We start from the raw sequence: 15718 nt of genomic DNA, 5'->3' as shown, positions 1-15718 counted from the left end.
CAGCCCTTTCTGATTTTCTTCCTTCCTGCCTCCGTGAACACGCCCCGTGCCCTTTGACTAAGACTCTGAAGGCCCGCTCTGCTCGCACCCACTCCCGCCCACCACACACCCTGTGCTCCCCAGGCCCGGACGAGTTTCTTACACGTACCCTTCGGGCCCGCTACTCGCCTGCTCACAAACCCACCTCCTGTCTCCACTGCCCGCAAGGTGAAGCCCACAGCGTTTCGGGCTGGGTTGGAGGCCGCACCCCAAACTCTGTCATGCACCCCTCAGCCCATGGGCCTGCTCTCCCCCACACACGTGTCCATCTGTCCTGACTGCTAGGACAGGGGACCTGCCCCGCCTCACTCCCCATGCTCGAGTCAAGTCCCTTGTCTGTTGTGCTTATATGATGTCTTATGTATCTAGGCCCCGCAGCCCACTCCTAAGTGGGGTCCCCTCGCCCCCCAGCCCAGTGCCATACATACAGCAGCGGTTCCCCAGGGACGCGGAGATGCGGTCACCCGGGTGGTCCAGGAAGCTGAGTGCTGCTGAAGCTGAATATCGCACAGAGTTCTCAAGTTTCTGGAACACCCTGCAGATCTCCATGCTTTTACAGCCTGTCGTGTGAACTTAGAGCTAGCTTCCCCTGCGGCCTGTCACCTTCCCCCATGTGGCACCCCGTCACCTCACTAGGTGGAGATCGCACACGTGATCTTTAGGAAGACCAGAGCCAGTTCCCACAAAAGGCAAAGGAAGGCACCAACAAGTGTTTCTTGAATTTGTTTTTAACTTGTGAATATATCATTTTTATAATAAGGATCCTGTACTGCTCATGCCATATTGCAAATGTTAGAGGCGAATCTATTTCAAGATTTTCATAATGTGCTACAAAAACGAAGGATTTTTTTTTTTTTTTAAGATTTGCAGAGAGAGAGAGAGAGAGAGAGGCAGAGACATAGGCAGAGGGAGAAGCAGGCTCCATGCAGGGAGTCCGATGTGGGACTCGATCCCCAGACCCCAGGATCACACCCTGGGCCAAAGGCAGATGCTCAACCGCTGAGCCACCCGGGCACCCTGAAAAGTTCTTATTTAATGAGTTTTAGGACAAGATTTTAAAAGGATCTGTTGAAAAGCCATTCCCTTTGCGTCATTAAAAATAGTTTCAGCGTTCTTAGCGTCATACCGTTGAGCTAAAAGCTCAGTTACCCGAAGAAGGTCGAGAGACAATGGAGAAGCAAATTTCTCATTGAGCGCTTGGTCAGGAAGCCCCCATCCATTGACTTCATGCGACCTTAATGCCTTGTACCAGCGGCTCACAGGCTTCTGGGTGTTAGGTCTTCTTACACTTAAAAATAACAGAAGACTCCAAAAAGCCTTTGCTGATGCGGGTTGTATCTAGAAGTATTGCCTGTATTCAGAGTTGTAACAAATATATTATTAAATAATGAACTTATTAAAGTCATAATAACACATCCATTACACATTAGCATAGCATTTAGGAAAGATAACTACTTTTCAAAACGAAATAAAACTTCGGTGAGAAGTAGAATACTGTCTTAGGATTTTGTAAACGTCCTTGATATCTGACCCTGCCGGGCTCTCCTGTCTGCCTCTACCTTCATCCACAGGCATCTTGGATAACTAGTTTGGGTTGAAGTACATGATGAAAACTTGGTCTTCCGCAGATACGTAGTTGGAGAACAGAGGAATGGTTTAATGGCCTTTCCGTGTGTTCGTGGAACTCCTCCTTGGTAATACAGCAAAATGCAACACGTGGTGGTTTCCCAAAGATTATTTGTAATGTGGAGTCTGAAGCCATATCCGTGACCTCTTGTACTCTGTCCACGTCTGTTGCTCTCCACTGCGCTTTGATCGGCTCTGTATGCAAGAATGATTTTATGTCCTTGCACATCGGTCATGGGGAGAATAGTGGTTCTCTGAGTCCCACAGATCTTCCAAATACAGACACAGTTCATTCTACTACCTCACCAAGATTCTCATTTGTTAATATTGTCCCGGTTTCATCCTGAAGTCTATTAAGCATTGGGAAACTGGCACTTCCACTGTGGCACGTACATGTTTTCCATAATCAATGGGCAGCCAGTGGCGTCCCTTGTTTTCTAGCTCACTTGGATCATTTGGAGAAAACTTCTGCCAGACATCCAAGTCTTACTAGCTATAGCTTGTCACTAATTCGAGAAAAAGTTATGTTCCAAAACAGAACAAAAAGATGCTGGTTTGGCTCGCAGCTCAATCACACGACAACCTTCCCTTCCCTTAAGACAGCCATCATCGGGGCAGCCCGGGTGGCTCAGCAGTTTAGCTCCACCTTCAGCCCAGGGCTCCCCGCATGGAGCGTGCTTCTCCCTCTGCCTGTGTCTCTGCCTCTCCCTCTCTGTCTCATGAATAAATAAATTTTAAAAAATCTTAAAAAAAAAAAAAGACCACCATCATCACACTTTGGTAGGCAGCAGATGTGCTTTATGCCTCCCTCCAGGTTCACCACACAGACTATTGCAAAGGTTTATACTCCTGGGTTGAGATTTAATAGCATCAGTCATTTTTTACTGTGTCAAGGACCTTTTTAAGTGAAACGAATTTTTTATTTTTTTTTTAAGATTTATTTAGAGAGTGTGTGTGACGTGGGGCGGGGGAGTAAAGGGAGAGAGACTCTCCAGCAGACTCCCCACTGAGCATGGCACCTGAAGTGGGGCTCCATCTCCCAATTCTGAGATCATGGCCCAAGGTGAAATCAAGCCGGAAGCCCAACCGACTGAGCCACCTTGGTGTCCCTCCTCCCTTTGTTTGTTCCCCCCCCCCCCCCGTGCGTGTGTGGCAGGGAGAGCACTGCTGCGGGGTGCCGTTGGGTGCCACTGCCTCATTTGTGCTCCTCTGTCACCAGGTTTGCTGTGCAAACGTCAGCATGGTAGAAACAGTAACATCTGGGATCCCTGGGTGGCGCAGCGGTTTAGCGCCTGCCTTTGGCCCAGGGCGTGATCCTGGAGACCCAGGATCGAATCCCACGTCGGGCTCCTGGTGCATGAAGCCTGCTTCTCCCTCTGCCTATGTCTCTGCCTCTCTCTCCCTCTGTGTGACTATCATAAATAAAAAAAAAAAAAAAAAGGAAAAAAAAAAAGAAACAGTAACATCTTAGGGGCTCCTGGGTGGCTCAGTCTGTTAAGCACCTGACTTCTTTTGATTTCAGCTCAGGTGATGACCTGAGGGTCGTCAGATCGAGCACCGCGTGGGGCTCCGTGCTGACCGTGGAGCCTGCTTGGAATTGTCCCTCACCCCCTCCCCTGCCCGCTTGCTCGCTCACTTGCTCTCTCTAAAAAATAAAATAAATTAAAAAAAAAAAAAAACCAAACCCAGTAACATCTTAGTGCTATCTTTTTTTTCCCCTTAGTGCTATTTTAAAAAGAGTTTTAACCTCGCAGAGCTGCTAAGAGCATCTCGGGGTCTCCCAGAACTGCACAGACCGTGGCCCCGCGGGGCTGGCCGAACAGAACGTCCCGGGGGTGCGTGAGGGATGCAGACGCTCGGTTCTCTCCCCACACCTGCCTCAACAGGATCGGCATTTTAACGAGATCCCCAGGGAACCTCTAGGCACGTTAGTTTGTGAAGCACTGCTGTTTAACAGGGCTCTGCAAACTTTTCTGTAAGGGGCCAGATGGTAAATATCGGTGGCAACCACTCAACTCTGCCTTTGCAGCTTGAAAATAGCCACACGCAGGCCATAAACTAACGAGCGTGGCTGTGTTCCAACCAAACTTTATTTATGGACACACGGATTTGAACTTCTTTTACTTCTCTCCTGAAATAATGAAATAATACGACTCTCTGCCATTAAAAAATCCTTTCGAAACATAAAAAAGCATTATTAACTCCCAGGCCACGTGAAGAGTGGCGTGTGGCCCGTGGACCCCAGTCGGCGGCCCCCCTTCTCGGGAACACTTGTTCTCCGACTTGGATACTTATCGAAATCAGCTGGGGAGCTTTTTTTTTTTTTTTTTTGGTCCTTAAGAAGGCAAAACCTCTGATTCCCAAGTCTCAGCCCCAGAAATTCTGATTTAATGGGTCTGTGGTGAAGTCTGGGCACCCGGGCTTTAAAATGCTCTAATGTGCAGCAGAATTTGAAGACTTCTGTGCTATTGTGTTTTTTTTTATAAGATTTTTTTCTTTAAAGATTTTATTTATTCATGAGAGAGAGAGGCAGAGGCACAGGCAGAGGGAGAAGCAGGCTCCACGCGGGGAGCCCGACGCAGGACTCGATCCCGGGACTCCAGGGTCACGCCCTGGGCCGAAGGCAGGCGCTAAATCGCTGAGCCACCCAGGGATTCCCACTACCGTGTTTTTAAAACAGAGTTTAAGGTTTTGGTTTTCTTTTTAATTTAACTTTAGATCTTACAAGGACTGCCCGTGTGTCCCGAGGGTGGAGGGTGTCGCCGTTGGCGCTACTGACGCTCTGTGTCCTGCATCCCTGCGTGTGTGCGTGCGCGGCGGCAGCGTGGCTTCAGCGCCATCCCTGGCTTCTACCTGCAGCACGGCGACACTGCGCTCCCGCGTGTGGGACCCCGAGCGTCTCCACGCGCTGCCGTCATCCCCGGGGGGCAAAGGCATCCCTGTTTGAACGCCGCTGATCTAAACCATGTCTCGTTTGCTGTCGCTGCCACCTTGGTTGCCAGCCCCCCACCCCACCCCCCCACCCCCAGTGAGAGAGACCCTGCTTAGGGCCCTTCAGAGCCTGGGAGGCCTGCGGCTGCTGCTGGTGCCTTTTGTTTCTCTTAAGTAGGATCCTGTCTGCCTGTATTTTCCTGTTGCCTCTTGCTTCAAAGTTGCAAACCTTGGTTGCGTCCCTCCTTTTTAATTTTTCGCCTCATTGGAAACCAGTAAAGTAGCAAGGGAGGCCGAGTTTAGAGGGCACGGAGGGTGTGTGTGAGGCAGAGGGCCCGTGTGTGCCTGTTCCTCCCTCCCTCTCTCTCTCTCTCTCCCTCTCTCTCTCTCTCTCTCTCTCTCTCTTTCCCTGGGGAAGAATCCGAGCCCTTGTTCCTGCCGTCCGTCCTTCTGAGCCAGCACTAAATCTGCAGCCAGGCTCACAGACAGCTCGGGGCAGATCACTGGGCTGTTATGAACTCAGCCATGGCAACGGCCATCCGCGAGCCCGAGGACAAAACGTGTTTTATTCTGTTGTTCTGCACAAAAGGTTCTAGAGATGCTGGAGACAACATGGCCATTGAGAGTTACAGGCACTGATGCGTATTTTTTCTCCCTACTATGTGGTTTATATTTAAACCGTCTTAGGCCAAGGCACACTGGACTTTTTGTGTGAATCCAAATTTGAGAACCCCTCTAGCCAGAGGCGGGCTGAATGAAGGCTTAAGACATTATTGACCTAAGCGAGGTTCGGGGTTTTTGGTGATCGGGCCTGACAAGGCCTGGTAAAATGTGCTTAGAAACCCCAGCGTGATTTCTTTTTGCTGTTTACACGAGTAGATCAGTCGTCAAAGAATGCTTTCCTGCCTTTTCGGGTTCATGTTAACCAGCATCACTGCTGGTTTGACGCTCGGGAGAACGGAGCCTGTGCATTTATGGGCCGCTGCAAGGAGAGCACCGACCTCCCTGGCTCCACCGACTTACACCGACACCGACACTGCTGACACCTGGCACCTCCGGATTTGAAGACCTTAGCCCTGCCTGTGACTCTTCAGGGGGCGGGGGGTGACAGCCAGAGTCTCAGACCCAGGTCCTTCACAGAGGCACTCTGAGCCGCCCGCAGGAGGGGAGGGGACTGCAGGAGGGGAGGGGACTGCGGGCCTGGCTGTCTCAGGCCTATCCCGGTGGGGCACCGCGGCATCTCTGCCAGCACTTCTGAGGTGAGCGGTACTTGCTTGGCTCGCAGAAAGCACTCCACTCGTGCTCTTTTCAAGACAGCTGAACAACTTGGAACATTTTGTTTTTCTTCATTGCAGACCCTGGCACCTGCCATGCATTTGATTGGCAAGAGGCTAGAGTGTCATGGCCAAGCCCAGTGGGCTGCCTCTTAGGGAGAAAACCCCAGACACGGGTTGAGCACAAAAGCAGGGCCTTGAAAGAGAGTCAGGTTGCACCCCCCAGGACTGGGAAGATGGGCGATGGGGACCGTTGGCTCGCAGTGGGCTTCTCAAACTCTCCTGGGCACAAATAACTTAGGGGCTTGTGAACATGCAGACCTTGATGCAGCTGACACAGGCTGGGGCCCAGGAGCGTGCATTGCTCCCAGGCTCCCTGGTGGAGTTGCTGTTGGTCATCCAAGGGCCATGCTTGGCGAAGGAAAGGGTCTGAATCCCTTTCAGCTGATAAATGGTCCCCTCATCCCCTCATGTCTTGGCCTCTGCAAGTTCTCGTGGCCGTCCAACAGAAGCCGACAGCGTCCAACCGTAGCTCTTCAGAGCTACAGACCTGGGAATCCACTTGCCCACCAGAAAGCTTCCCTTGAGATGACATCCAATCTCTTCAAACTCAACATGTCTACAACTGAACTCATCTTTGTTCTCAAGGCCCAGCCCTCTTCTGGTCAACCCTAGCTCAAGGAAGAGCACAACACCCATCCAGTTATACATGCCAGACGTTCAGCAGCCCTCCTTGGCACTCACCAGTCCATCCCAGCCTCACCAGCAGATCCGTACCAAGTTGTGCCCGTCTGACATCTTAAACGTCCCTCGGACCCATCCATTCCTTCTGCTTCTACTGCCTGTGTCCTGGTCCAGGCTCCTGTCCTCTTTCTCCTGAATTATGACGCTGGGTCCCTCCTCCCGTCCACGTCCACTCTGTTCCTGTCACAGCAGCCGGGCTGATCCTATGCAACCCGGTCTGCTCCCTGTAGATATCCATGCTCCGCGGCCTCACCTGGTTCTGAGGATAAAGTCCAGAATCTTCAACGAGGCCTAGAAAGCCCTCAGCAGTCAAGCTCCGATAGACCCCTCCTGCCTGCCTTCCCCTGCCCTCCCTCCACTCCGTGCTCTGGCTTCTTCCATGCCTGGCAACGCACCTTGTTCTTTTCCACCACAGAACTTGCATTCGTGCTCTCCTGCTTCCTGGAACACCCTCCCTCACCCATCCTTCTCTCCCTTTACCAGGTGAATTCAAATCCATCCTTCGTGTTTAAGCTCTGGACACCGTCCCGCACCCCACCCCAAGCCTCCGTGAGTCCCCACAGTTGCCCTTCTGGCACTTCTGAAGTAAAACCATTTGGCTCATGTGCCTTTCCCCCATAGACCGTAAACTCTGTGAGAGCGTGCATTGTGCCCACTTTTGCCCAGCACCGAGTCCCCAGCACCCAGCCTGGTGCGTGGGACCTCGGAGACACTTGGGGAGCCCTGACTATGGGTTAATGGAGTGAAATGGAATCAGTAAATGGACAGCTGCCCCCTCCCGCCCAGTGCTGTCACCTGCACCCTTATTTGTTACTCCGTTTAACCGACGCCTTCAATTAGACAAGGCCTTTAGGGACCCCAGGGACGGAGATGATAGGAGCAGGGTTATGGGGAGGAGTTCCTCTCATCGTTCCTCTCGTCGGAGCGAGGCTGAGCTGGGCCTTCACATGAACCTGTGCTCACTGCTGCTGTGAAATGCGTCTTGGGTCATCTAATCCTGATTCTTTGGTTCTGCTGAGCGTTCATTTTAATAATTGACTTGGAAGCCGTGGGCCGTTCTTCATGGCCTGACGTCTCCTATCTTGCAGACCATCGTTTCATAGGTTTGGTCCAGTTTTTCAGCTGTTGTAGGCCGGAGAATAAATCAGGTCCCCGTTACTCCATCTTGGCCCCAGGCCAGGAATCCTTTCGCGGAGCTGGATTTTTATTGTGCTGGAGTTTGGCTGGTAATAAAAGAAAACAGGTGCAACAGACGCCGTAAAGAGCTTGTGTGATTCTTTAGGGGAGTGGTGCTTCAATTTGAGCATATGTGAGAAGCCCCCCGAAGGCTTGTTAAACGCAGATTACTGGGTCCACCCCCAGAGTTTCTGATGCAGTCGCTCTGGGGTGGGATGTGAGAATTTGCATTTTTAGTATGTTGAGAGGTGCTGCTGGTCCTGGGAGCACATGCTGAGCGCCAGGGCTTCCCAGCCTGAGTCTGCAGATCTTTCTTGTAAAAGCGGTGAATGTTTCAAGCTTTGCAAGCCCTGCGCTCTGTGTCCTGGCTACCCAACCATGCCACGGTAGGGCACATGTAGCCACAATTTGTAAACGAAGGGGCACAACCGTGTTCCAATAAAACTTTATTTACAAAACCACGGGCCGTAATTTTGCAGACCCCTGGTTTAGGAGAACTTTGAGCCTTGGCCCACGCTTGAGTGGGAGGCACGTGGCTAGTGTCTTTACAGAGTTGGGACACCGTGCCCAGGATGATAGGGCAGGCAATGTCTGCCTTCCTCAGCCGTATTTCTGTCTAACCCTACGAAATGAAACAGAATGCTACTGTGGGCAGATCAAGTCAAAAGATCCCGTCCTCCCACATGCATATACTCAAAACTGGCTCCCAGAGTTGCAGGCCCCTTGCGAAATGAAAATTGGAAAAACCCTGGTCAAAAATGCTGAAGAATGTCAAGGTGGCAAGAACAGAGCACTAAACCAAGCACAGGGCCCCATGAGACCACAGGTCGCATGCCTGTGAGGCTGGCCTGAGCACATGTCACCATCACGGCCTCCTCTGCCACATACATACCTGCCTGTCTCTCCAGTGAGAAATGCTGTGAACGTGAGGACGCTAACAGTATTGATATCCGTGGTTAGAAAGCCTACTTATAGTCCATTTGGGTTTCTCTGGGACAAGTGTGTGGCGTAAGACCAAAGTGCCCAGTGTTTAGCGATACCTTACACACTTGGAGAGAGAGAGCTTCTAGATGGACATGGAAGGTCCAGCGGGGGGTGATCGGATAGTCACCACACATGCAGTTTTCACCCTGCAGATAACTGGCCGGCCAGAGCAGAATATGCTCTGCATCCAGCGGTATTGTTTTCTGTACATTCTTCCTGGGTTGTGTTCCAGAAGCTTCTACTCACACTGGCCAGCAGGGTCCGTGAGAGTTTTGTCTGCGCGTGTGGAGCAGCGATGACCTATGTGGTGGCTTCTGTTCTGTGGGAACCAGTTCCTACAGCCCCAAATAAAATCATTGGCTGAAGACCTAGGAGCTCTGGCATGTGCTGAGAGTGTGCTTCTGGCAGGGCTCCCCCAAATCCTGCAGTCCCTGCTTTCCCCTGCTGTTATAAAACTAGACCCACGGCAGGGGGTATCTGGAGTCCTTGAGAGAGAGAAATCGGAGGGGAACTGGGGCCTTCCTCTGGTGGTAAATCTAGGACTGAATGGCATCGTTCTTCTAACCCCACTTGTCTTTCTGAGCCAGGGAGCAGCTGTGATCGTTCCTTTGAAAGCAGCAGAATGCTCTAACCCTTTGGATGAAAGACTGTTTTGAAGTGGCAGCTGGGGATTTGGAAGGCTGAGTTCTGTCGTTAAAGGGCAGGCGCGCCGCGCCACCCCACCTCACCCTCGCCCGCCTCGACGAGGAAGGATGTGGGTTTGCTAGAATGCGTGTGCAACAGAAACACGCAGGAAGCAGTGAGCATCTGATCAGATGGTGCATCCGGGCCAGCGTGTCAGCTGTGTACATATCCTGCATCCTAGGTCTTTCTGTAGAAAGCCCTTCCCGACCCCTCCGAAATAGGAATTTCTTCCCTCCCGTCCTCCCCCCACATCCCCCCGGCCCCCAGCGGTCTCTAACTTGGCCCTCGTCACCCTGTACTTTAATAATTCTGTTACTCGCCTGCCTGCAGCTTCAGCTGATGTCCCAGAAGGCGAAGAGGACGTCCCCTTTCGTATTCGTCTCCCCCATGCCAGGCACGGTACTTAGCGCCCTGTAGGTCTTCAAAAAGCACTGGATTCATGAAATCCAAAGTAAGGCTCCAAAGAACCCAGCTCACTGTATAGAAAATAGAGTAAGCGGCGAGTAAGAAATGGGTCTTCGAAAGCAGTGTTCTGTGATGATGGAAAGTTCTCTGTTGACCGTCCGGTCGCCACTAGCTCCCGCGGCTGTGCAGCGTGGGAAATCTGGCGGGCACACCCGAGGAGCGCAGATTGCTTTTTTGTTGGCTGCTCTGCTCTGCTCTGCTCTGCAGAGGTGCCACACACCTCTGTGCGGTGAGGACCAGCTGTCACTGCATCAGCCAGGGAAGCAGGGGCTCGTCTTGCCCTCACACACCGTGCAGGCTGAGAAGGGGCGGAGGGCGGACGACAGCACGCACCAGGGCTGCCCCCCGCTCCCTGTGTAGCGGGACACCAGGCCGACGGCTGTGGTTTCTCTGGTTCTGGGAGCCTGGAGAGAAGTCGGACTCTGGGTTGCCTTCTTCTCCCCTCAGTTCCCAGGACGCCGTATGACAGAGCGAGGTGGAGCCAAGCCCGTCGTCCTTGCTCCCAAAGCTCAAGAACCCAAAGCCCCGAAGGGTCAGACGTGAACTTGAACCGTATGGCGCACTGGGCCCCACGGTCCCGTAGTTTCAGAAATCCATTCCACGGAGGTTGCTCTTCCTGACAACAGCCTTCTTTTGAAATAAAAGCAAAGCACACTTTCTTAGGAAGCCTCGACCTTTTTTATTTTCCAGTGAACTGAAGAGAAACCTGGTGGTGCGAGTTTACAGCCATCTGGGGGTGTGGGGGGAGCCAAATGTTACTTGAGGGTTGCTCCTCAAAATGGGGAAGCCCACCTCCAGCGCTTTAGGCCGGGTCGTCATTCCGTCTCCTGTAAAGAGCATTTAGGGGGAGGAATCAGCTGGCGGAATGTGTTTGCTTTGAGGTAATGAGCTGCTCCCCATCGCCGTTACGCAGCAGAGTGGACTCCGGGTTCGATTTCCCTGGCAGGCCTGGATGATACAAACAGGCGCGGGAGGTCAGGACAGGTGCCCACATTACCCCGAGGCCACCCCTGCTTTCACTGACATACCGAGGGGAGAACTTTCTGGTCATTTCCAGTTAAAGGTTTATTTTAAAAATGAGGAAAAATCATCTTCCTAAGATGAATAGTGAACTGTGGCTCTTTCTTCATTTCACTTCATGGACGCTCATTTTGTCTTTTTTGTTTGTTTTTTTTTGTTTTTTTCTTTTCCTTTTCCTTCAAGTACTTAAATGTCACCCACCAGTTCTGGATTCTTACTGTGAACACGTATTGGGGAAGGAGGCAGGTGGAAGCGGTGGGAGGCGGTGGAGGAGGAATAATGATATACTGCTGGTGTTGCCTGCGCTGGGGAGATCCTGCTGTTAGAAAGTTGGGCATTTGATGCTGACCTGAATGAAACTTGAGTGGACCCACTTGAGTGCATGTTAGTGACTTTGTACTTGTAGGGACCAAAGTAGCCATCACCTGTCCAAAATGACCATGTTGATATTTTTCTGAACGCAGCAACAGTGTAATTACTGTATCTGCTTCTTCTGGTTGCCCAGGAGGTCAGAGGCTGGGAGAAAGCCACTGGCTGCTACAGAAATAGAGGTACTTGCAACCCCCGAAGGTTGAGGTTGGGGGGTCATGATTTTCCACGCTACTGCAGCTTCACTGCTGTCCTGTCCTTTGTCAGTGGCACCATGGGTCCTCGCTGTCACTCGAGCAGCCCTCCACCCTGCCGGCCCCAGGTCAGCGAGGAAGCCCTCAGAGTTGTGATTCATTCCCTATTTGTCAGTTGGTTGCTCTGCTACTCCCCCGGAGGAAATGCAGCTGCGATCCCTCTTGGGAGTCCCAGGGTCCTCCCCACAGAATGTGAGCCGAGCCAGCTACCCACCCCCCCTCCCTGGCCCTCGGCATGTCCAGCTAACACAGAGCATGAGAGGGGCGATGGCAAGGGAGAGTCCTCCCTGCGAAGGTGTGGTGTGGATGAAGATGGAGACCTCTTGCCCGTAACCACTGCGTTTTCTCTCCTTTGGGTCCAGGCTGCTTTGAATGCTGCATCAAGTGTCTGGGAGGAGTCCCCTATGCCTCTCTGGTGGCCACCATCCTCTGCTTCTCCGGGGTCGCCTTGTTCTGTGGCTGTGGGCACGTGGCCCTCGCGGGCACCGTGGCGATTCTTGAGCAGCACTTCTCTACCAACGCCAGTGACCATGCTTTGCTGAGTGAGGTGTAAGTACCTGCTTCCCTGTAAAAAGATATTTAACATGCGACCACCCTGTAATGTTTTCAGAACGAGGAGTGAGCTCTCCTTGCAGAAAAGGGGGGGCCTTCTGTTAAAGCTTACTTGGATGCAGATAGAAAACAGCTCACAAGAGGAGGAAGGAAAGGGCTGAGAAGGCTGTGTTTGGCCCCAGGGGCATCCAGGGCAGGTCTCACCTGGGCACTAGAGGTGCCCACGTAGGATGCCCCACCTCTAGGTCTGCCCGAGCAGGGTTCTTTTTTAAGCTTTTGTTTACTTATTCATGAGACACACAGAGGCGGAGGAGCAGGCTCCCTGTGGGGACCCTGATGCAGGACTCAATCCCAGGATCACGGCCTGAACCAAAGGCAGGTGCTCAACCACTGAGCCACCCAGGCGTCCCTCAAGCAGGTTCTTACTTGTGGAGATGAACAAAACCTACCTAGTGCGGCCTCCAGCGTAGAAAAGGGGACATTTCAGGGCTTTAACCCCAGCTGTTCCTTCCAGAATTCCTGGAATTTTCAGGGGAGGCACAGCAGCTCTACGCAGAGATTCTTGTCACTGTGCAAGCTCAGCAGCAACGCCTTCCTTTCCTCCACATACTCCCCTTTCCCTGACTACTGGACTGAAAAAGGCACGGATGAATTTTTATCGAACAGTACTGGAATGATGTTCGAAGAGTCCTTAGGGAATTTTATTCATCTGTTCACAAATGATGTCCAAAGGATGCGCTGGGGTGGGGAGGTTAGGAAGAGGATCAGCCAGGACGAGGGACTCGCTGAGGGCCAACGATGAGTAAGGAAATAGCTATGAAAACGGAACCTGGGCAAGGTATACTGATGTAACTAGCCAGGGATTTTGATCAGTGGCTCTTAAACTTCCAGGAAGCTTACCAGAATCCCCGTGCCCAGGCTTGCCTCGAATAAGGAGAGCATCCGTGCAGAGCTGACTCGTGGCAGAAGCCGAGTGCTCACGTAGGGGTTCCATCAGAGGAACATTCGTCACTGGGCCTGGGGTGGGAGGCATGTTGCTGTGGCGGACAGGACGTGTCATCCTTCGGGTTCTCCCGCTGGCTTAGCCATTAACTGTGCACCGTGGAGGAGGAGCCTACCTTCTCGTGCCTGTGTTTACTCACATGCAAAATTAGGGACACGGGGGACTATTCAAAGATGACAACCAGGCTGCTGCCCCCTGACCAAGCAGACTTCTCCCTTGCCTGGGAACATTGTCCATCTCAGCCCTGGGCCCACGTCAGAAGAAAGGCCCAAGTTGCTTGCTGTAGGGTGGGCAGGGATGCCTGCCCGGAGTGCCCCATAAGCCCAGCACAGCCATTAGTGGGGTGGAGATGTCACAGGACATCACTCACCCTCACGTCTTCCCTCCAGAAGCTGAAAACGTCTTCTCTTTGTGTTGTGGTAAATGTCATTTCTCTGGACCTTGTCTTCCTTTCCCCAGAATACAGCTGATGCAGTATGTCATCTACGGGATCGCGTCCTTCTTCTTCCTGTATGGGATCATTCTATTGGCGGAAGGCTTCTACACCACGAGTGCAGTGAAGGAGCTGCATGGCGAGTTTAAAACAACTGCCTGTGGCCGATGCATCAGCGGGATGGTGAGTCCGAACCTGATGTCTGACGCTCAACCAGAGCCACACCTCTGGCTCTTTCTTTGTATTTGGTGAAAGCTAGGAGATCATCAGGCATGGATGGAGAGTCCACGACACAAATGTCATTCTAACTTGGAGTTGGGAGTGTGAAAAAGCCAACTTATTATTATTAATAAATGAGAGCCTCTGGCTGGAGTACTAAGCATTTCCCTTATGAATATACAGGCAGTAAGAGCGCCGAGAGTTTTCAGATAGAAAGTTCTCACTGTGAAAGGAGGTAACTTCCATATTGTCTCTGTGCCCCTTTGCATTTGCATTTGTCTTTGAATATGGATTGTGGCCCTAGAGACTGTATACCATGGTAAATTATCACAGTCCTTCTGGAAGTACCAAGCGTTTTTTTCTACTAAGCATGGGCGGGGGGTGGATTTTGCTAGTCACTGTGGGTGTGCAAAGATGAAAACACAGGCTCTTGTCCTCAAGAAGCTCATAGCCAAATCCAGCCCTTGGGCCAAATCTGGCCTGCCATCTGTTTCTGTACAGCCCATGAGCTAAGAATGGCTTTTTATCCTTAAATTTTTGGGGACAATTATACACGGAAATGAAATGAAATTCACGTCTGGGTGACCATAGTTGTACTGGCCCCCGGCCACATCCATTAGTTGGTGCGCACCATGTGTGGCTGCTTCGGCCTCTACCAGCAGAGCTGAATGGTTGGGACAGAGTCGGTGTGCGGCCTGCAGGGCCTCCGCTGTTCCCCGTCCGGCCCTCTGCAGACATTTGCTGACCTCTGGCCTAGAGGAGGACACGGCTTAAGAGCTCATTAAAAGACCTGGCTTCTCAAGTCCTGCATCACAAAAGGAAACTGGCGGTTGAGAGGCCGGGGGAGAAGAGGCATGTGTGGAGTCTGATTTGGGGCACGTTGAATTTGAGTGTATAATGGTATGTTCACGTCAAAAAAAGTCTCCCGAGCGGCTGGCTGCGTTGGTCTGGCACCGCACGGGGCAGTCAGATGTACAGAGAACAGTTTGCGAGTTGAGGGAGCAGCACTGGCACGGAGGGGGAGACCCCCGGCTGGCTGATGGAGGCTCCTGGCCCTCGGCACAGGCGGAGCTTTCTGCTCTCCCCCAGGAGAGCACCCACAGTCTGGCCTAAGGGGCCGGGCGAGCCCAGCAGCATCACAACCGTCCTTACGGGAGGCCCGCAGCTTGCCGTGCGCTTCTGGGACAGCGCGCAGCAGGTTGCCCAAGGTAGGCGCCGCCTTAGCCCGGGGCACGTGTCCGTGGCAGCTGCTCACCCCGGGAAGGATGCTCGGTCCTAAGGAAGCTGCTTCCCTGTGTGGCCCTTGGTTCCTGTGACGTTGTGGAGTCCTTTCGCTAATGGCCTGGGAACAGAACCACAGGCGGCTGCCAGTGGCAGCGGGGCCCGGGCCGAGAGGCTCCGAAGCCGCGCACAGTAAGGAGGGCGGTGGGGCGGGCTGGGGGGAAGAGGAACCAGCATGAGCAGGGCAGGGGCCCAGCTGGAACAGAAGGGTCTAGTGACGAAGGACGGAAGCGGCGCTGCTGGGGGGGATGGGGACCAGACCAGGAAAGGCCTCGAGTGCCAGGCTAGGAATAAAGCGCCAGCGATGAACAGGGAGTGCTAGCATCCCACACACGAAGGAGGCATGGACGGGGGTGCGGGGGGCCCCGCGGGGGTGGGCAGTGGAGAGCTCAGCGAGGCTCCGGTAGCAGAGAACGAGGACATGGTCAGGGTGGGCCAAGCTGGCCGCTAGGACCAGGACAGGGGACTGAGCACGAGAGGACAGAACGTGTGCTGCCCGTGTTCGACCGTCACCGGGGGCCGTGTGGGGAGATACCCACTGGGCTGGAAATGACAGACTCGCGGTGGGCATGAACGAGGTGACACCGAGGTGTGTGGAGGACAGAGCCCTGGGGCACGGTGCGGTCTACCGGCAAGACCAAAGAGAAGGCGGCTTTGTGGGGAC

The 15718-nt window shown here is 52.9% G+C and overlaps 1 protein-coding gene across 5 annotated transcripts in view; it reads left to right on the top strand.

Moving 5' to 3' along the window:
• Positions 1-15718, top strand: part of GPM6B (glycoprotein M6B) — a 162401-nt gene that overhangs the window by 133295 nt on the left and 13388 nt on the right. For all 5 annotated transcript variants that reach the window (XR_008666228.1, XM_055338896.1, XM_055338895.1 and 2 more), the window contains 2 exons: positions 11929-12115; positions 13581-13737. Coding sequence is in view for 4 of the 5 variants with exons in the window: in XM_055338896.1 (XP_055194871.1) it covers positions 11929-12115; positions 13581-13737 (344 nt within the window). In the remaining variant the exon portion in view is untranslated. The remainder of the gene's footprint in view (positions 1-11928; positions 12116-13580; positions 13738-15718) is intronic.

The sequence above is a fragment of the Nyctereutes procyonoides genome, unplaced genomic scaffold (genome assembly GCF_905146905.1).
Source record: "Nyctereutes procyonoides isolate TBG_1078 unplaced genomic scaffold, NYPRO_anot_genome, whole genome shotgun sequence".
In the NCBI taxonomy this organism is placed as follows: domain Eukaryota; kingdom Metazoa; phylum Chordata; class Mammalia; order Carnivora; family Canidae; genus Nyctereutes; species Nyctereutes procyonoides.
The sequence above is the reverse complement of the archived record's forward strand: the minus strand, read 5'-3'. Positions and strand labels throughout refer to the sequence as shown.